Source organism: Saccopteryx bilineata, chromosome 4 (genome assembly GCF_036850765.1).
Source record: "Saccopteryx bilineata isolate mSacBil1 chromosome 4, mSacBil1_pri_phased_curated, whole genome shotgun sequence".
In the NCBI taxonomy this organism is placed as follows: Eukaryota; Metazoa; Chordata; class Mammalia; order Chiroptera; family Emballonuridae; genus Saccopteryx; species Saccopteryx bilineata.
Genome location: NC_089493.1, coordinates 68308450 through 68329887, shown reverse-complemented (window position 1 = coordinate 68329887; position 21438 = coordinate 68308450). Strand labels below are relative to the sequence as shown.

The following is a 21438-nucleotide window of genomic DNA, read 5'->3' as shown; positions in this document are numbered from 1 at the left end:
CAGAAGCATGTCAGACTGGACGAGAGTACCACACATTGACTGGTCAGTAGGGTGTATGGTCACTCAAGACTGCCAAACCACACTGACAGCGATGGGGCATGGACAGGATCAGATTGTCCAGCAGTTCTTGTGGGATCCTCTGCCACTCTTGCTCCAGGGCAACTTCCAGCTCATAAGTGTTGTGGGAGGCATTGGACGGTTTGCCAGACGTCTTCCCAGTGCATCCCAAGCATGTCCAATGGGATTCAGGTCTGCAGAACATAAAGGCCAGTTCATGCATTCGATTCCTGCCTCCCAAAGCATGTTGTTGATGAGATGCGCAGAGTCAGGCCTTGCATTACCATCCATGAAAAGAAAGTTGTTTCCAACTGCTCCAGCATAGGGTACCACTATAAGTGTACAGGACCTCATCTTGATATTTGACAGCAGTCAGCGATCCATTTCTGATGACATGGAGGTTGGTACAACAACCAATGCTGATGCCAGCCCACACCATGATTCCACCACCACCAAAGGAGTCCCTTTCTCACATGAAATGTGGATTCTCCCATGTTCCTCGTTCACGCTAAATCAGGACACGATGATTGTCAGGCTGCAGACTGAACTGTGACTCATCAGAGAACAGTTGACCACTCATCATGAGTCCAATGACAATGTTCATCAGCCCACCTTCTACAGGTTCTACGGTGTTCAGCATATAATGGAATGCACACCATTGGTTGCCGGGCATGCAGTCCAACATGATGGAGCAGATTTCGTATGGTCTGAGTGCATAGCTATTGTCTAGTAGCAGCAAGAAACGTCCCCACAGCTCTGTTGCATTGAGGCACCTGTTCCTTCTTGCCAATAAGGTCAAGTAGCTGTCATCTCTTGCTGTTGTGGCCGATGGGTGACCCTGCCCTCGTCTTCTTTGTACACTACCAGGCTCTTGAAAGCGATTCCACAGTCTGCTAATCACGCTTCGGGATGTCCCAAGTGCTGTTGCCCCTGTCGTTTGTGTTTGACCAGCTTCAAGACGTCCTATGGCTCTCCAGGCTTTGCATTTGGGCAAATTGTGTTGCAAGGCATTGCAAGGGCTGGGAAATTGTAGGATGTGCACTTTCAAGATCAGGGAATGTGCACATACTCCAGTACTTCAGCCTTTTGTATAGTGTAGGGGTCCCCAAACTTTTTACACAGGGGGCCAGTTCACTGTCCCTCAGACCGTTGGAGGGCCGGACTATAAAAAAAACTATGAACAAATCCCTATGCACACTGCACATATCTTATTTTAAAGTAAAAAAACAAAACGGGAACAAATACAATATTTAAAATAAAAAACAAGTAAATTTAAATCAAGAAACTGACCAGTATTTCAATGGGAACTATGGGCCTGCTTTTGGCTAATGAGATGGTCAATGTGCTCCTTTCATTGACCACCAATGAAAGAGGTGCCCCTTCCGGAAGTGCAGCGGGGGCCGGATAAATGGCCTCAGTGGGCCGTAGTTTGGGGACCCCTGGTATAGTGCATTTTCACCAAAGAAATAAAAGTTGGTTTTGCATCTCATTTGCATAATGAGACTTTCTTTGACTTGTTTGCTTTTCTGATGTTCTTGTTTAATTAAAAAATCAAATGCTTCTTTTTTTATCTCTTCATATTCATTTTTAAATATCCTCTAATTTTTGTGAGCAGTATGTATCAATAATTACATTAAATTAAAATGGTATAAACATCCCAATTAAGGAGCACAGATGGTCAGACTAGATGTTAAGAAGACCCAAATATATGCTGCCTACAAGAAATTCACTTCAGGCCCTGGCCAGTTGGCTCAGTGGTAGAGCGTCGGCCTGGCGTGCAGGAGTCCAGGGTTCGATTCCCGGCCAGGGCACATGGGAGAAGTGCCTATCTGCTTCTCCACCCTCCCCCTCTCCTTCCTCTCTGTCTCTCTCTTCCCCTCCCGCAGCCGAGGCTCCATTGGAGCAAAAGATGGCCCGGGCGCTGGGGATGGCTCCTTGGCCTCTGCCCCAGGCGCTAGAGTGGCTCTGGTCGCACGCAACAGAGCGACCCCCGAATGGGCAGAGCATCGCCCCCTGGTGGGCGTGCCGGGTGGATCCCGGTCAGGCACATGCGGGAGTCTGTCTGACTGCCTCCCCGTTTCCAGCTTCAGAAAAATACCAAAAAAAAAAGAAAAAAAAAGAAAAAAAAGAAATTCACTTCAAATATGATATAAATAGGTTAAAAGTAAAAGGATAAGAAAGATATAATATGAAAGTACTAATCAAAAGAAAAAGACTTTCAGAAAAAATAGACTTCAGAGCACAGAAAATTACTAGGGAAGGAATAAAGAAGAAACTTACATAATGATTGGAGGGTCAATTTACCAAGAAGACATCAACAATTCTTAATGTGTATGTATCCAACAAAGGAACTTCAAAATACATAAATCAACAATTGACAGATTGAAAGAAGAAACAGACATCCATAATTGTAGTTATAGATTAACTCTATTTAATAATTATAGAATTAGCCTGACCTGTGGTGGCTCAGTGGATAAAGCGTCAACCTGGAAACGCTGAGGTTGCCGGTTCAAAACCCTGGGCTTGCCTGGTCAAGGCACATATGGGAGTTGATGCTTCCCGCTCCTCCCCCCTCCTCTCTCTCTCTATCTCTCTCTTTCTCTCTCTCTCCCCTATAATGAATAAATAAAATCTTTAAAAAATAATAATAATAATTATAGAATTATAATTATAGAATAATTATAGAATTGGAAACTTTCCTGCTCCTCTAAGTAATCAATAAAACTAAAAGACAGAGAATCAGCAAGCATAGTATAGAAGAAGTGAAAAAAACCAACAATTTACATTTATAGAACATTCTATCCAACAACTGTAGAATATGTAGAATATACTTTCTTTTCAACTGCTTGTAGAACATTCAGAAAACAATCCATCTTCTGGATCATAAAAGCAAATCTTAACAAATTCTTAAAAAGAATTGAAACCATACAAAGTGGAATTTTTTAATGTAAAAGAATTTAGAAGTTTTTATTTTAAAAAGAAATCTGAGAAAGTCTCGGGTGAAGTGGGATGCTTGGTGACTTTAGTATCATCATCTATATAGTATAGATTTCAATCTTTATGCACTTTGAGATTTATTTTTATTATGGTATACAACATATATCATAAAATTTATCATCTTGCCCTGGCCAGGTACTGGGTTGGTTAGAGTGTCATCCCGATGCACCAGGGTTGCAGGTTCGACCCCTGGTTGGGACACATAGAAGAGTCAACCAATGAATAAGTGGAACAACAAATCTATGTCTCTCTCTCTCAAATCGATTTTAAAAATTACCATCTTAACCATTATTAAGTGTACCATAACATATGAACTATGTTGTACAACAGCTCCCTAGAACATTTTCATCCTGCAAAACTGAGACAACTGACCTTCCCCTCTCTCCTCAGCCCCAAGGCAACACCATTCTACTTTCTGTTTCAAAGAGTTGACTGACAAAGTATATTCTTTAACTATAATAAAATTAAACTAAAAAATCAATAACAGAAAGGTAACAAGAAAGTCTCTAAACACTTGGAAAATAAACAATATACTTCTAAATAATCTATAGGTCAAAGAATAAGACTCAGGGGAAATTAGAAAATATTTTTAACTGAACACAAATGGAAATACAACATAAAATTTAAGGATATAGTTAAAGTAGTGCTCAGAGAGAAATTTATTAGCATTAAATGTTTATGCTAGAAAAGAAAGGTCTCAAAGTCAATAATCAAAGCTTCTACGTTAAAAAACTATAAAAATAGAGCAAAATAAATCCAAAGTCAGCAAAAGGAATAAAATAATAAACACAATAACAGAAATCAATTAAATTAAAACAAAAATGAGTGAAACCAAAACCTGGTTATTTTAAATAATCAGTGAAATTGACTAAACTTTAGCATGACTGACCAAGGGAAAAAAAAGAAAATACAGATTACCCATATAGGAATGAAAGGGGAATATTACTACAAATTCTGCAGAAATTAAAGGAATAATAGGGAAATATTATGAACATCTCTATGCACATAAATACCGTAACTTAGATGAAGTGAACCAATTCCTTGAAAACCAAAAGCTACCAAAACTCATCCAAGATGAAATATAACCTAAATAGCGCAACAACTATTAAAGAAATTCAGTTCACAGTTTAAAGCCTTCTGAGGCTGTCACTGCTGAGGGCCCGAAGCTCGAAGGCCCATTCTTCTGGTTCCCGTTTCTGTGAACTCTACTTAGGTGATTATCATAGATCACTGGCACAGCAGCCATGAGGGAACTTGCTGTAAAAATGCTATTGTGAGACAAAGTTCCATAGGCTATCCTATTTCTATAACTCAGGACTAGGAACAAAACCAGAATTAGGTACTAAGAAAAGCTTTATATATCTGCCTTACCACACCCAGTGAGACCAGAGAGCTGAGGATGTCCTGGCAGCCAAAAAGCCCAGCACTAGTTTTCAAGCTCCTCTGTCCACTGTTTAAATTTTTCTTTTCTTTGGTCTTGATTGCCTCCTTGTATTCATTTTTAATTGTGTGGCTTGTGTTTTCATTGCAAAGCCACTATACATCCTCGTGGGCCTTGCTCATGGCAGGAACTTAACAAATATCTGAGTGAAGGACCGCCTCATGAATGCACGTGCTACTCAGAGCAAGACACGGCAGCTGCATTACTTCTCTGATGGCCACTCTCAGTCGGAGAGAGAAGAGTACAGAGCACCCGTGGGAACAGATGCTGCGTATCCTCAAAGCAGTTGTTACAGGATCTAGCATTGTGAGCCTTACTCATGTCCTCTGTCACTCATGTCTCATGTTCACACACCTTGAGGGACCTACTGATGGAACGAGTTTAGTGAAGGCTCTGGTGGCACATTTAGGTTTATGGCTTCACTTGAAATAGGGCTGAAACCTACCTCAGGGAGCAACAGTGCATCTGCTTGGAGTCCGTGAACTAAACAGACTCTTTCCTTGCTCAGTGAAGAGAGAAAGGTCCACAAAGCCCACCCTTCTGATTACCCCCCTCATATCTGAAAACCACAACCTGGCGTCACGGGAATTTGCCAGTCTGGTGTATGGGGATGTCCAGCTCCTAGTTTCACTAATGTGAGAAGATGTAATGGACGCCTCATGTTTCTTTATTGGTTTAACATGCTCCTTTGTCCCCTTCCATCATTGTCAGCTTCTCATGTCACATACAGTATCAAATCCCTAGACATAGTATAAAAATATTAAATATCTACTCCATATTATGTGTTTCCTGATCACTTAACAGCAGTAATTCAAACAATAGCTCAGGGTCTGTGTTTCCTCAATTTTGAGATAAAGAGAAATTGACATACCTCAAAATTGTGACTACTATTTTATTTATTTATTTGTTTGTTTGTTTGTTTGTTTATTTTTGTATTTTTCAGTAGTTAGAAGTGAGGAGGCAGTCAGACAGACTCCAGCATGTGCCTGACCAGGATCTACCCTGCCTGCCCACCAGGGGGCGATGCTCTGCTCATCTGGGCTGTTGCTTCCTTGCGGCCGGAGCCATTCTAACGTCTGAGGCAGAAGCCATGGAGCCATCCTCAGCACCCGGGCCAACTTTGTTCCAATGGAGCTTTGGCTGTGGGAGGGGAAGAGAGAGATAGAGAGAAAGGAGAGGGGGAAGGGTGGAGAAGCAGAAAGGTGCTTTCTCCTGTGTGCCCTGGCCAGGAATTGAACCTGGGACTTCCACATACCGGGCCGATGCTCTACCTCTACCGCTGAGTACTGATTACCATTCTTCACGCTGTATTCCAAACACCTTAGCCTGGCATTCGGATCCTCCCAGTCTGGATCCAACCTAATGCTCTATCTCGGTCCTCCTGCTCCCAAACAAACCTCTGCTTCATTTAGACAGAGCTGCCTGCTGCTGCCTGAGGAGGGGCCCTCACTCAGTTCCACCGTATGCCTTTGCTCGCTCATTCCCCCTGCCTAGAATGTGCTTCTCTCTTTTTTAAATCACTCAGTGAACAGCACTTCTTAACTTTTCTGCCAAATCTCTTTTCTGAAGCACTTTCCGCAATCCTTGTTCCTGACTTAATCACATTGCCTTGAGTTATTTAGCTCTTTTGAGCTTCTCCAGGGTCAGGCTCCAATTGCCCTTCCCTTGATTTCCTCTGTCCTTCACCAGGCAGCACTACTCACAGCGGTGGTGGTCAATCAATGCTATATTGGCTGAATGCATGGTAAGCACAGAAGGCAGGAATTTAAAATATACAATCACTAGTCAAGTTGACATGGTATAGAGTGCTGGGAGGAGGCACTGGATCAGAGGGCAGACAGCTCCAAGGTTCTAAGGGTTATCTTGTACACAGGCACCCGCTGCACACCCCCTCCCCCCCCAGCAGTGCAGCTCTTGTGGAAGGAGGGGCAGGAGAAGGCGGCCTCAGACTATGAGCATTCTTCCCGGCCAGCCTGTCTGGAGTCAGCGGCGGTCTGTGGATTTTACCTGATCTGCATCCCTTTTCTGCAGGAGCACATGTCCTTGCGCAGGAGGAGGCTGTTCAGGGTGACTGCCCCGATCAAGAAGAAGAGCTGCTTCACAGCCTGCCTCACGATCTCGGGGTCCAGGCCGTTCTGGCTCATGGTGCTGTAGAAATAGCTCAGCTGCTGCAGGACGGACGTCATCGTGTAGGCATCTGTGTCGTCTATGCTGGATGACCGTTTCCGGAAGCCCGTGGGCTTTAGGCCGGAAATGCCTTGCAGACTCTCATACTCCAGCATGCCTGGTACTATGGAGGAAAATGGATGATTTTCTTGCACACACAGTGGGGACAACCAGAGGACATTGCTCACTGCTCTTATCTGTTTCAAGAGGTGTGACATTTTCTACAGGAGTTAGTAGCCGATTCAGTTGTGACAGAGAAAGCAAGAGAATCAAGGCCTGGGGAGCACCAGGCTGTGGGGGGTGATGGGCAAGACGGTTGTTCACAACTGGGCAGAAGCCCCTCGTCTAGGCATGGAGCACCTCTTCTTTCAAAATCATGGTGAAGCGAGCAGGTTAGCATGGTAACTCATGGTCTGGAACCATTGAAAGTCTAAAGTATTTAAATTTCAGAAAATTAAAGGAAGTATATAAGAATTTGAGAGGGACTTAAGGATATTAAAAATACTTGGGTCAGACCAGAATCAGCCATATGCGTAGCAGCCATTCCCCCAAGGTTTTCTGGTCAGTACGAATCATCCTCACTGAGAGAAAACTATGGACCCTGTACTTTTAGGTATGTAATGGTTTCAAGCAATCAAAGGATTAAAAAATAGACATATACACAACTAAATTTTCTTGGTTTTAAAATTATATTCTCTGTAACCACATATTCCATACACCTGATTTATTTTTAAGGTGTCAATATTACAATAAGTATTTTTGGTTATCAATTCTTTTCTTACCTATTATCGGTTGAATGTTATTTTCCATTACGATAATGAACTGATGATATATTCGTATAGCCACATCACTAAGAATCTGTCTGTATTCTGACAGGTCAAAATTGTTCAAGCAGTTCCTATTCTGATGTGGACTGTTATGTTTCATGAATTCCTGAAAGTAATTTTAGCATAGAAATATTAAAGTAATATAGACATGTAGGAAATTAAAATACTATTTCTACTAATGATACTATAATCAGCATCTACTCCCACACTTTACAACTTAATGTCTGATTTGTATCAAAAAAGTTCTTGATATTTGGGGGAGTACGTATTTTCTGTAACTAACTAAATGTCACTGAACTGCCTACTCCTTCTTCAAATATGTGCCCCAGAATGATAAACTATAGTAAAACAAAACAAAACACTCCCATGGAAATTCATGGAAAAAAAACAGCAAAACACCCAAAGAAACAAATGCTATAAGAGGTTAGTATTATAGATAAATGAGATTCATACTTTATAATTACAGAGGATAGACTAATCTGAAATATTATAAAGTGAGTGCTATGGACTGAATGTTCGTGTTTCCCTCTGATCCCCAATCCACATGTTGAAACCCGGATCTCCAGTGTGGCTATATTTAGAAACGGGGCTTCTAAGAAAGTGATTAGAGTCAAATGAGATCATAAAGGTACGGCCCTCATCTGTTAGGATTCGTGTCATTAACAATAAGAAACACTACAGAGCTCAAGCTCTCCCTTCCCGCTCCCACGCACGGAGGAAAGGTCACGTGAGGACACACCAAGAAAGCGGCTGTCTGCAAGCCAGGAAGAGAGGTCTCACCAGAAGCCAGCCCAGCTGGCACCTTGATCTGGACTTCAAGTCTCCAAAACGGTGAGAAAATAAGTTTCTGTTGTTTAAGTCACCCAGTCTATGGCATTTTGTATATAGAAGCCCAAACAGACTAATTCATTATGTTTAACATGTTCAAAGGGATAAAAGAAAAGGAAGCCGTTAAGACAAAAGTAGGACATTATGATAAAAGGCAGAGGTAAAAAAGAACCATTAAAATTTTTAGAAATAAAAAATACAGTAACTGAAAAAACACTCAGGGAAAAGAACATTGTATACATGGCTGAACGGGGCAAATATAGGATTAAAAGCTGAATGCTGTTGAGTAATATTCTCTTCCATTAATATCTCACAGATGCCAGTTTGTCTTAAATGGACAGCCTGTGCCCCTCTCCACTTCACTGTTCCTTTTAGTCAGAGCTTGGATCTTCTTTACTCATTTCCCCCTTTGTTCTATATTACTAGCAGGAACATTTTTATATTTTATTATACTTTCTCTCCATTGGGAAAATTGGCTATCCATGTGCAAGGAGATATGAGATCATCACCTCACAAATCAATGTAGAATAGTTAATCACACCAATTCTAGATAGGTAAAAGCATAAATGTAGATTCTAAATTTGAACTGTAAAAGTTTAGAAGAAAGTAAGAGAATATCTTCACCATCTCAGGATAGGGAAGAATTTCTTGGAACATATAACATAAGAGGACAGGATAGATTTAAGTACCTAAAAATTAAAAAATAATGTATAAGTCTGGCCTGTGGTGGAGCAATGGATAGAGAGTCAACCTGAAATGCTGAGGTCACTGGTTCAAAACCCTGGGCTTGCCTGGTCAAGGCACATATGACAAGCAATCAATCAACAACTAAAGTGAAGCAACTATGAGTTGATGTTTCTTGTTCCCCTACACCCTCTCTCTCCTCTCTCTGTAAAATCAATAAATAAAATATTTTTAAAAATGCATGACAAAGAACTCCATAAAGAAAATTAGAAGACATACCATAATCTAGCCATAATATATAAAGACCTTCTATAAATAAATAAGAAAAAAAAATTAGCCCGAAGAAAAATAAAGAATGGATGTAAGTAGGCAGTTTAAAAGGAAACTCAAGCCTGACCTGTGGTGGCACAGTGAATAAAGCATCAGCCTGGAATGCTGAGGTCGCTGGTTTGAAACCCTGGACTTGCCTGGTCAAGGCACATATGGGAGTTGATGCTTCCTGTTCTTCCCTCCCTCCTCTTTCTCCCTCTCTCTCTCCCTCTCTTTCTCTCTGTGTGTCTCTCTCTCCTCTCCTTAAAATGAATAAATATTTTTTTTTTAAAAAAGAAAACCCAAATGACCAATAAGGATATGAAATGACCAATAAGGATATCTCACTGGTGATCAAGTAATTTCAATTTAAGTCAACAAAGTATTGTTTTAATCCCATGAGATCAGTAAATAGTATGTCTGTCAATACTAAGTGTTGGTGAAGGTATGAGACATTGGACGCTACTAGTGTGACTATAAAATGGTGCAACTATTTCAGAGAGCATTAAAAATCCTAAAATCCATTTTGTTATTTTTGATCAATGAAATTTTGCTCTGTGAGTACTTGAAGGTGGAAAGCTCCTTTACGATGTCAGCGCCTCAGAAGCAAAGTCAAAACGGCAAGGGATTTATAGACTAGAGCGGCACAACCAGAATCTTACAGAGAGAACAGCTCTTACAGAGGGAAACAGGCATGTTGGATTAAAGGCTGTGTTTTAGAGCCATAAAACTAAAAACTTCAGAATTTCACTACCAGAAGGAAACTTAAAAATTATCTAAGCTACTCCACTGATTTAAAATTCAAGGAAACGAAGGCCCAGTACCATGCTCAAAGTCTAAGACTCTTTCTCGAAGACTTCTGCTTGTGACTTCTGTCTACCTGGTGACATGAAGCTGGCCTCCAGGGCGAGGAGGAGGCCAGAAATCCAGCTGGTGCAGAGGCTGTCCCTGGCGCTGGGTGTCCTGATCCCTAACACCTGCAGTGAGCTTTGGGTCATGAGAGGTTACCGAGCAGCAGTCAGCGCAGAATCCCGAGCAAGTATCCCTACCTCTTCTCCACTGTACTGTTTCAGGCAGTTGAGGAAATGACAAGTATTGGAAAGCCAAAAAGACAGCATCTCAAAGTCTTCTAAATGGTCCTTAAAAACAAACAAACAAACAAAACCAAGAAAAGACAACGGTGGAGTTGGTGTTACTGGTGCCTCTAAGCCAGGATCAGACTTCTCTTAACCTGTTCAATTAATTAGAGGCTTTTGCCCAAAATGGATCCTTCCTTTATTCAATTTGTACTATAACGATAAGCCCTTATATTTATTTAGCAGGTTAAGGTTTGCAAATTCTTTCTGTATTTGTTATTTCATAACATTGTGCCACTTGTTATGAAGTTTAAAACAGGCACTGCAGTGCAGGAATGCCTGACAAGTGTCCATTTTGGTCCTTGCCTCAGAGCTCACACCCTGACTGGGAGGACGGACATAACATTTAAGACACAGGACTTAGGGGGCCGACTGCCCGCGTGATGGACATAGACCGTGCTACGGAAGCTCAGAGGATAGAGGGCCGGTGGGGAACCACAGCAGCTGAGAACAGCTCATGAGAGCGGCAGGAGGATGGTCCTCCTTGAACGGGGTGGACAGACAAGAGCTCGGGACCCTGGGCTGTTGGGGAGAACACCCCACGTATGGGGCTGGGAGGAAGAGGCAGGAGCAGAGGAGGCAGAGAGGTGTGGTGATCTGAGAGGTGAAAGGAAAACTGGGAAAATCCTGGGGTTTGAAAGACAAGGTACAAGGGTTTCAAAGAGATAGTGCTCCTGCTTCAGTCTTTAAAGAGAATTAAAATTATGGAAATACCATTGGATTTAGCAAGGGGAATTACTGGTGACCTTTTTGTGGAATGACAGGAGTGCAAGCCCCTCGCCAGGGGTGAAAAAGAGAGCTGATGGAGAGCACAATGTTAAGACTTTGGGCAGTCCCAGGGGGAGAGGAATCGGTGTGCTGTGGGCCGTGTGGGCCCAGGGAGGTCGTGTTAACGGGCTGTGCACCGGAGTGGAAGGGCAGGTCCTGGGCACCAAGAAAGGCCGGGGACAGGGAGCCGCTGGGAAAGCTGAGGCGGAAGATGCTGGGGACAAGAGGATTTATGTTTTTCGTGTGACGCATCTTTTGGCTCTAAATATTTAAACATTCCAGAGCAGCAAGATGGGGCAAATACTGCGTCTTGTCCTGGGACACAATGCAAGTGTGTCCTAAGAAAACCCAATTTATGAAGATATGGACAGGGAAAACATTGATTTATGGGAGGCCCTTTCCAGAACACTCTGGGGGCTACTTCGAAGAAGAGAAAAGCAATAATGCTAATTTTCTCCTCTTGGCAGCTGATGAACTCTTGGTACTAAGTTCTTGGGAGGAGAAGGGAGAATTACCGTAACTTCTCCTGTATTCACTGCTTTTATTCTTCTCTCTTCCTAGGGTATTTAATTACTCATGACTCTACAAGAACATTTATTTTACTACAAGTGAGACAGGACCGTTCACAATTAAAAATTCAAATCCATTTCAACATCAAACATTGCATCTCATTTAGAAGGTGAATGAAAATACTGGATCTGTATCTTACTGCTCCCTCACTAACAGGCAGCTCATCTTTGCCTCTGAGTTGGAAATAAGAGCGCCTAGTGTGGCTCTAGCAGGGAGAGTGATAGATGAGTAATTTTTGATGCCTTCCCATTCCTCACCCTTCACATTCTTACAGCAACAGACACGCCCTCCTCACAGCCAGGACTCGGGCACCCTGAGGGGACCATAGTGGGGTGGTGGCTACCAGGTTGTATTCTCACAGGTCCAGCTTCAAGGTCTCTTGGCAGATCTACCCTTGGGGAATCTCTGCCCTAACTTGTCTTTTCCTAACAACTTGGCTTCTTTCACCAACTGGACCTCAGACTGGTTCAAGGAATCATGTGGTTCACCAAAGCCTAGATGTGAAGGATAGGCATCTGGTAATTCCCACAGATGTTTCTCAAGTACCTATAATTCCAAAGGTCAATGTCAAAGGCAGTTCCTACCTTAACCACCTGCTTGATGCCATTAATGGTGCTGTTCATGAGGGACTTGAGCATGTTGGCGTCGTTGAGAGAGTCTGCGTAGCGCACACACATGAACAAGATGTGAGCCGGCAGCCCGGGGACCATGTTCACCACCACGCCACGCGGCTTCAAGTCTGGAGCAGAAAGAGTCGGTAAGGACTGCAGCCGCTGGTCAGCTCTTCCCCTCAGGACCTGCTGATTACGGGGCAGGGCTGTCTGCTTTTCTCTACTTGACGCAATGCCTGAATGCATAGGGATGTTTTTCTCTTTGCGGAATTCATTTTGGCTCTATTTTTGGCAAAACTATTCAGGTGCTACCTGCTCCTCTTCTTATTTGCGAAGTACCTGTGCCATGGTGTGGGGACTCTCCAGGGTAAGAGAGGAACCACATTTCTAAGCACCCCCACCCCAACCCAGGATGATCTCAGAGACCACATGCACCTGCCTTGAACCTGGAAAACCAGAGCACCACAGTCCTGCAGGGGAGGCCCTGCTGGCCTCAGAAAGAAGAGAATGTTGGGGAGACAGATGAGGAGGAGGGAAGAGAGAAACATGATAGAACAAATGAAGATAAGCAGACAAAGAGCTCCCCACGGCTGCAATGAAAACTGGGGAACAAAGAAGAGGCCCCAAAGCTGTGCGCCAGTGGGTGTGGAAGGAAAGGGTCGGGGTGCTCCTGTGCTCGGAGAGGTCACTTAGGAGAAGAGGAAGTGAGGCTACATGTTGGCTTTCTGCTTTGAGCTCTTGGGACCAGTTGATAAAAGAGCCATGTGGTTTTCATGGTGCAGACAGTCTAGTTCCATTAGTTCTAAGGCCACCAGCCCTGGGACATGCGCATGGACATTCCTGTAGCCGAGGTGTGGCTAGGAAGCCCCAGTCAGATTGCCTGCAAGTAACTTTCTCAGCAGAAGTCCAATAGAGCCCAGGAGCCACAGTCACTCCCACATGGACCCTGTGCTGGGACCCAGAGCTGCGGAGAGGTGTCTGTATCCAGGACCTCCGGCCAGACTGGGGAGGAAGTCAGGGCAGTGCTTCTCCGCTGATGGCAATGTGCCCACTTGGGGCGTTGGCAACACGATACTTTTTATTGTCATGACTAGAAATTGCCACTGGCTTCTACACGTAGAAGCTAAGGATGTTGCTCAATATCCTAGCACCCCCTAACAAGGAATTATCTGGTCGACACGGCCGAGGCTGAGAGACTCTGGGCTAGAGCAAGACGCAGTGAATGCAGAGAGGGGATTACCAAGACCCGGGACTGTGGCAGTGGCTACTGTTCAGGTTCTTAAAGATAAAGCAAAAATTCAAAGTTCCAGGTTTTACTACCAAGAATGAGGTTTTGAATGAGCTTGGCCTCATCTTCTCTCTTGTACTCCAGCATTCCGAGGTACTCCTTGGGTCCCGAGGACAAGTGCACATCACTGGCTGCAGACAGAGGTAAATAATCAGTTAAATACATAAAAACGACTTCCACTGGCTTTATAATGGAACTACTCTGTCTCTCTACCCCATTCTGATTGGTTTGTACATGAACTCCTAAGGCTTTCGGGTAAATGAACTCTCTTGAATCTTGAAGAGTTTCTTCCGGTCGTGATTCTTATCTGTGAGTATAGCAACGAGTACAGCTGCTGCTGAAAAGGCCGAACCACCCTGGAAGAAATCCTTACAAGTGCCTGGCGCATAGCCAGCACGGGGGGAATGTGAAAGTGACCCAAGACATACCTCCTATCTTCAAGATCTGATACTACAGTTAAGGAAGCAAGAGTCACAAAACCACAGGATCCTGAGGGGACTGCATTGGTGCCCTAGGTGCTGTAACAAGTGAACACAAACTTAGTGACTTAACACAACACGAGATTTTAGTCTCACAGTTCTGGAGGTCGGAAGACAAAACTGGATCTTGTGGGGCTAAAATCAAACTGTCGGCAGGGCCGCGTTCCTTCTGGAAGACGTATGGGAGAGTCACCTTTTCCAGCTTCTAGAGGCCATCTGCATCCCCTGGCTGTGGCCCCACCACTCTGAACTCTGCTTCTATCATCCCATCTTCTCCAGGCCGTCTGTTTCTGCTGTTATGTCATCTTTTCTCACTCGGACATTCCTGCCTCTCTCTTATTATACTGGTCCACGTGGACAAGCCGGGATCATCTCCCCAGCTCAAGATCCGTAATCACATCTAAAGAAATCCCGCCTGACCAGGCGGTGGCGCAGTGGATGGAGCGTCGGGCTGGGATGTCGAGGACCCAGGTTCGAGACCCTGGGGTCGCCAGCTTGAGCGCGGGCTCATCTGGCTTGAGCAAAAAGCTCACTAGCATGGACCCAAGGTCACTGGCTCGAGTGGGGGGTTACTCGGTCTACTGAAGGCCCGCGGTCAAGGCACATATGAGAAAGCAATCAATGAACAACTACAGCATTGCAATGAAAAACTGATGATTGATGCTTCTCATCTCTCTCTGTTCCTATCTGTCTGTCCCTATCTATCCCTCTATCTGACTCTCTCTCTGTCCCTGTAAAAAAAAAAAATTAAAAAAAAAAAAAAGAAATCTCTATTGCACATAAGGTTAATATATTCATAGATTCCAGGGTTTGGGACAGGGACAGAGACAGCTTTGGTGGGGGACACAGTCTGCCTTCTGGTCCCCCCAAAATTCATGTACATTCTGAGAGAAGGAGGTGTGATGACAAAAACAGAGGTTAGAAGCTCAGAAAGATTTCTAAGGTGCTATGCTGCTGAATTTGAAGAGGGAGGAAGGGGCGCATAAGCCAAGGAAGGTGGGTGGCCTCCAGAAGCTGGGTTCTCCCCTGAGGGCTCCAGAAGGAATGCAGCTTGGCTGATACTTGATTTTAGCACAGTGAACGCTTCTGGGCTTCTGATTTCCAGGACTGGAAGATAATAAATCTGTGTTCTGTTAAGTAACTAATTTTGTGGCGATGTTAACAGCAGCCATAGGAAATTAATACAGGAGTTATAAGAATGCACACAGAGGTGAATTGGAATTGTTGAAAATGCTTCTTGAAGTAGGTAGCATTCCAGTTGGGCCAAGAAAAGTGAGTAGCCTTTGGCAGGTGAAAAATTAGGTAGTACAGATAAAGAGTGAACAGAACTCTTTTATTACTGCATGAGAATTTCTTATCAATTTACAAGCTCTGTTCCCTTGGAGACTGGCAATGATAGAGTGCCAACTGTTTTACTAAGCAACATTGTTAATGATAAGAATGGCTTCTGATTGGTAAATTGCATTTGGAGCAGGAAAAACAATGGATGCAACAGAAATATCTGATAAGGACAACATACTTTGGGTACTCTCGAGTGTGATGACTTACATCTGGGCACGTTCCTTGCAGGAACCCTGGATGCTAATGCCACCTACGCCGTGTTCAGGAGTTGGTGGCTTCTTGCCAACAGCCATGGGAACGAGCTTGGAAGCAGCCCCTCCAGCCCTAGTTAAGCCTTTGGGCGCCTGTGTCCCTGTGGACAGCTTGACTGCACCTCAGAGCCAGAAGCGCTGAGCTGAGCTGCTTCTGGATTCCTGACCCTCAAGAACTGTGTGTGTAACAACACACAGTGTTTGTTGTTTTAAGTTGCTAAACTTGGGGTAATTTGTTATATGACAATAGATAACTAATACAGAAAGGGGAGCTGCTACATCCCACTTGAGACATACTGAGTTGGAGGTGGTAACAGAAAGGCTAGGAGGTAATCCTAGAGGCGAAGGGACTGAGACTTGGGGAAAGCAGCGGGAGGTAGATTTTGGAAGTCCTCAGGTTGAGGTGGCAGTTCACTCTCCCATTCCAACGTGGGGACACGCGAGGGGTTGGGAAGGGCAGATGGGTATGGTCTGAGGGGTGGTGAGCAATCTGCCTGCCTCAAAGGACCTTTCTTTCCATCAGCCATCAAACCCCACCAGCTAAGAATCGTTCCTTTGACTTTGGGCCACATCAAAAACTAAACACTTCAACAATGCATGTGGACCTTAGCTGCAAGTTCAAGAAGTAAGGAAGTGAATGTTCTTTTTCTTACCTTTTTCAATTGTCTTAGTTAGAGCCTTGACTTGCTCTTGTAGCTTTTTAATTACTCTGTCCTTCATGTCTAACTGTTCTTCAAGATCCTACAGAGATCAAAAGAAACAAGGACATTAGCTTGGAAGCATCTGCATTTATTTTTAGTAATAGCTTTATTGAACTATAATTTACATAACATCCAATTCATGTACAGTTTAAAGTTTACTCGACAACTCAATGGTTTTTATATAGTCTGTGTGTAATCATCACCATGATCTAAATCCAGAACATTTTCATCAGATCCATAGAAGCCTGTAATGTTGAGCTGTCATCCCCTAGTCTCGCCTTCCCTTCCAGCTCCTAGCAACCACTACTGTCCTTTTTGTCTTTATCTACCTTTGTGCCTGGCTTATTTAGCATAATGTTTTCAAGGTTTACCCATGCTTTAGCATGTGTCAGTATTCCATTCCTTTCTGTGGCTGAATAATACCCTACTGTGTGGATATACCACACTTTATCTTGATCTGTTTCTCCCTTAATAAAGTAATGCCATAGTAGAGAAGTTACAAATATAAATGTGCAAAATTAAGCTCTCTGAATGTCAGAAGCTGGAGGCAGGAAAACTTTAGAAATCGGGGTCCTGGCTTTGCCTTGCCTTCCTGGAAAGGGGTGGTCTTGCCCAGGTTGATTCTGGCTCAAGAACTGGGAAGAGTCCAAGATTCCTATAAGCATTTCCTACGAAGGACACAGAGTGGCCAGGTTCTCCCTGGACTCCAGGGGCTTTGGCACAGGAAGGATTCAGGTTTCTCCAGTTAAGCAACGTCCACCTTGCAGAGGGACTGCAGCCCTGTGCCCGCTGGGGGCTCCTGGGGCAAAGGGCAATTGTGCTGTTTCTGCCCCATGTCCCCGGCTAAACACCTTAGGGACTTTATCTGGCCTTTCAAGTGAGAGTGTGGGGATAGTGTCTTCTCTCTAATCTGAGCCCATTCTATTATACATATAAAAATAAAAAAGTCAGCCTGACCTGTGGTGGCGCAGTGGATAAAGCGTTGAACTGGAATGCTGAGGCCGCCGGTTCGAAACCCTGGGCTTGCCTGGTCAAGGCACATATGGGAGTTGATGCTTCTAGCTCCTCCCCCCTTCTCTCTCTCTGTCTCTCTCTCCTCTCTCTCCCTCTCTCTCTGTCTCTCTCTCCTCTCTAAAAATGAATAAATAAAATAAAAATAAAAAAAATTAAAAAAAAGCTTAAAAAAATAAAAATAAAAATAAAAATAAAAAAGTCACCCATCCGTCCACAATCTGGAGGAAACTACTCTTCACATTTTATTTCATTTCTTTCTTTTTTTTCTAATATGGCACATACGTTTTATAAAGTTGGGATCAAACTCCTTATGAAGTTTTATATCCTATAGTTTTCTCTAATTATATTGCAGACATTTCCCCATGTCTAATAATATACCCACACTGTCATTTTAATGGATGTCAGATAATATACAATAATTTAACCTGCCCATTCTTATTGGACACCTATTTTGTCCCCCCTACTTGTTATGATTAATAACACTACTCTGAACACTCTTCACAAAAATCTTTGTCCACATACCTAATTACTTACTAGGAACAGAACCTCTGAGGTTATGTTACTGAGTGAAAGGGAATGTACTTCCTAAGGTTCATGACATTTGCCTCCAAACCACTCCAAGGAAGTCTATGCCAATTTATATTCCCAGCAACCACATCTGACACTGCCCGCTCTAAGATAGTTGCACCAGCACCGTAAGATCTCTACTATTTGAGAGGATAAAATAATATCTAGTTTTAATTCTGAATTTCTTTGATAACACTGGGGAACAAAATTTTTGTTGCATCCACAAAAACATTTGTTCTTACCTAATTCGAGTGTGCTGATCTCAAATCTGACATTAGTTTTTCTCTGTAAGCTACAGTTTTTTTTTGCAATTCAAGATTTTAGGTTTTCATCTTATTGTAAAATTTTCAACATTTAACATAATGAAGTAGAATATCTTCTTGGGCATCATCTTTGTGAAAATATAGTAACTTATATAATGCAATAAATATACTAATACACTAAAAGATATGATTGCATCAGCATTTGTCTACAATTTCGAAATAGAACATATTAAAACACTTATTTTAATCATAAAATTTGCGCAAAACTAATTTAAATTCTATTCAGGCAAAAATTTGCGTTTGTAGCTCTTGCGTTTGTGTACTTGTTGAGGACAATCTCGTTTGATGCTCCAGCAGTAGTCTGCTCATCACTAACAGCTCCAAGATTTTCAGGAAACTTATCAAGGTGACTGTTCAGGAAGTGAATCTTAACGCTCATGTTACATCTAATATCACGGAAAGCCAACAGCACCCTTTGAACCAGAAGTTCATAGTTTTCTTCTTTTTTGTTGCCAAGGAAGTTCTTTGTAACTGCCACAAAAGACTGCCATGCTGCCTTCTCCTTCTTATTCATCTTCCTGGCAAATTCTTTGTCACATATGAGGGTTCGAATCTGAGGTCCATCGAATACACCGCTTTTTTTAATTTTTTTTTTTTTTTTATTTATTTATTTTTTTTTGTATTTTTCTGAAGCTGGAAACGGGGAGAGACAGTCAGACAGACTCCCACATGCGCCCGACCGGGATCCACCCGGCACGCCCACCAGGGGCGACGCTCTGCCCACCAGGGGGCGATGCTCTGCCCCTCCGGGGGCGGCGCTCTGCCGAGACCAGAGCCACTCTAGCGCCTGGGGCAGAGGCCAAGGAGCCATCCCCAGCGCCCGGGCCATCTTTTGCTCCAATGGAGCCTTGGCTGCAGGAGGGGAAGAGAGAGACAGAGAGGAAGGAAGGGGGGGTGGAGAAGCAAATGGGCGCTTCTCCTATGTGCCCTGGCCGGGAATCGAACCCGGGTCCCCCGCACGCCAGGCCGACGCTCTACCGCTGAGCCAACCAGCCAGGGCCCGAATACACCGCTTTTATCTTCTCGAAAGACAAGGCAGGAAAAGCAGAAATAATATGTTGAAAGCATTCACTTTCTCTATTCAAAGCCTGAACAAACTGCTTCATTAAGCCAAGTTTGATGTGAAGTGCGGGAAAAATGATCCTGTCTCAATTAACTACAGGTTCATTCACAATATTTTGCATCCCTACTTCCAGAACTTCAAGTTTCAGCAACTCATTCTGTGTCCAGTGTTTCTCCCAAGCTTGGTTGACAAACACAGAAAGCAAGGATACTTTGTGAAACTTCTGTGTTGTCCTAGCAGGAAATTTACCATTTTAAGATCCACACAAATGATCCAGTTATGCTCCTCATACTTCAGAAAGTCAAGGACAATTTTTATGTCATTCTTACTAAGTCATTCAATTCGGGTTGGCTAAACTGCTGAGGGGTTAATGACTGCTTGGCATCAGAAGAAGACCCTTCAGATTCTACAACCATTTCCTCATACATCTGATCAAAAGACACTTGATCACCATGTTCACTTTCTTCATCCTTAGAAGAAACAAAACCATTGAAAACTGAAACTGGGAGTGTCTCAGAGTGTGGGATAGGTCGTATTGCTGAAGGAATATTAGGATATGCGATCATATGCCGTTTTTTCTTGCCGATGCCCTTTGTACGGATCAGACAGAAATAACAGTCACTGCTGTGGTCCTTAGGTTCATGCCAAACCATGGGAATACCAAAAGGCATTCCTTTGCATTTTCCTTTTGTCCAGTCATGAAGCATTTCCTCACAATTATGACACACAATATGAGGAGCCCAATTCTTGTCTTGATCGCCAAGGGGAACTTGAAAATAGGCAATATATGCACGTGTCACAAATGATGAAATACTGTGCCTTTGATATTGAAGGGTGTAACAGCCACATATACGTATATAACAGAAGGTGTCAGGACTATTCTTATATTTATGCCTACTCGAAGAAGCCAAGATTCAATCTTAAAACAAAATAAGAGGGTGTTTTTATCAGATAATAATTTTTTACATTTAAAAACAACTACAATTATGTAAAAGTGATGTTTGTAAAACATTAATTGCCTTGTGGTTGTGTTCAATCCAAGAGTTGTTGCCCTTTAACTCCAATTTAAAAACCAATGCATGCCATTAACTGTAACAAAAAGAAATTAAAATTGCATAAAAACTAGAGCATGCACCAAAAAATGGATTTCAGATTTGGAATCAGCGATGCAGAAATGTATAGAAAAAGTTCTAAAACCTCATGCAACAGAAAATGAAAAAAAAATTGTTCCCCAGTGTAAGTGGTGAGGATGATCACTAAGTTTTTAAAATTTCTTTTTAAATAATGATTTTCTTTGACTCAAAGATCACACATAGGGTTAAATAGTGTCCCCTAAAAATTTATGTCCACTTAGAACCTCAGAATGTGCCCTTATTTGGAAACAGGGTCTTTGTAGTTGTAATTAAACTAAGGAGCAATATGATATCACACTGGAGTAGGTCATGGTCTCAGAGCCGACCAGGCCCATAGAGGGCCCGAGAGTTCTCGCCTGCCAGGAAAGCACCCCGTCTGCTCTGTGGTGCTTCTCCGTCTTATAGGTCTCACACGCCAATAACATTTCAAATTGCTGGGGACTGACAGAATTGCCAAATTTCATTATGACAAGGGCATTTTCAATTTGATGAAGGCTTGAATGATTTAAAATCTGTCATCTACTACCATGATCATTTCATAGAAGAACCTTTTGACTATAAAATTTGTAAGAAGGACATAACCCCAGAAGAAAACGTCACTGGCGTCTCAGGCGGGTGCCGTCCGCAGACAGGGCTCAGCCGTACCGCCTCATCTCCCCTCTCTGCCCCCCTTTCTTCATCAGGCACCTCCCTGTAAGTCCTGACCCTCTCCTGCAGTGGGCTCCACCTTCGACACCGCCTGCCTCCTGAGATAAGGAGACAGACTTTTCCGACTACGGCGTTTGGTCTCAGTTGTGCATCGTGTGCCTTAAGTGGCATGTCCCCCTTCCTGTGGCATCTGCACACAGGCAGGCAGGCAGTCATTTATCAACAGCTTAGTCGTT

At 43.2% G+C, this 21438-nt stretch overlaps 1 protein-coding gene across 2 annotated transcripts in view; it reads right to left on the bottom strand.

The window, feature by feature from the left end:
* MYO5C (myosin VC) overlaps positions 1-21438 on the bottom strand; it is a 117740-nt gene that overhangs the window by 7545 nt on the left and 88757 nt on the right. For both annotated transcript variants that reach the window (XM_066276293.1, XM_066276294.1), the window contains exons 33-38: positions 16407-16494; positions 13715-13813; positions 12368-12522; positions 10359-10448; positions 7444-7594; positions 6503-6785 (exon numbers count right to left, since the gene is read on the bottom strand). In XM_066276293.1, coding sequence (XP_066132390.1) covers positions 6503-6785; positions 7444-7594; positions 10359-10448; positions 12368-12522; positions 13715-13813; positions 16407-16494 — 866 coding nt within the window. The remainder of the gene's footprint in view (positions 1-6502; positions 6786-7443; positions 7595-10358; positions 10449-12367; positions 12523-13714; positions 13814-16406; positions 16495-21438) is intronic.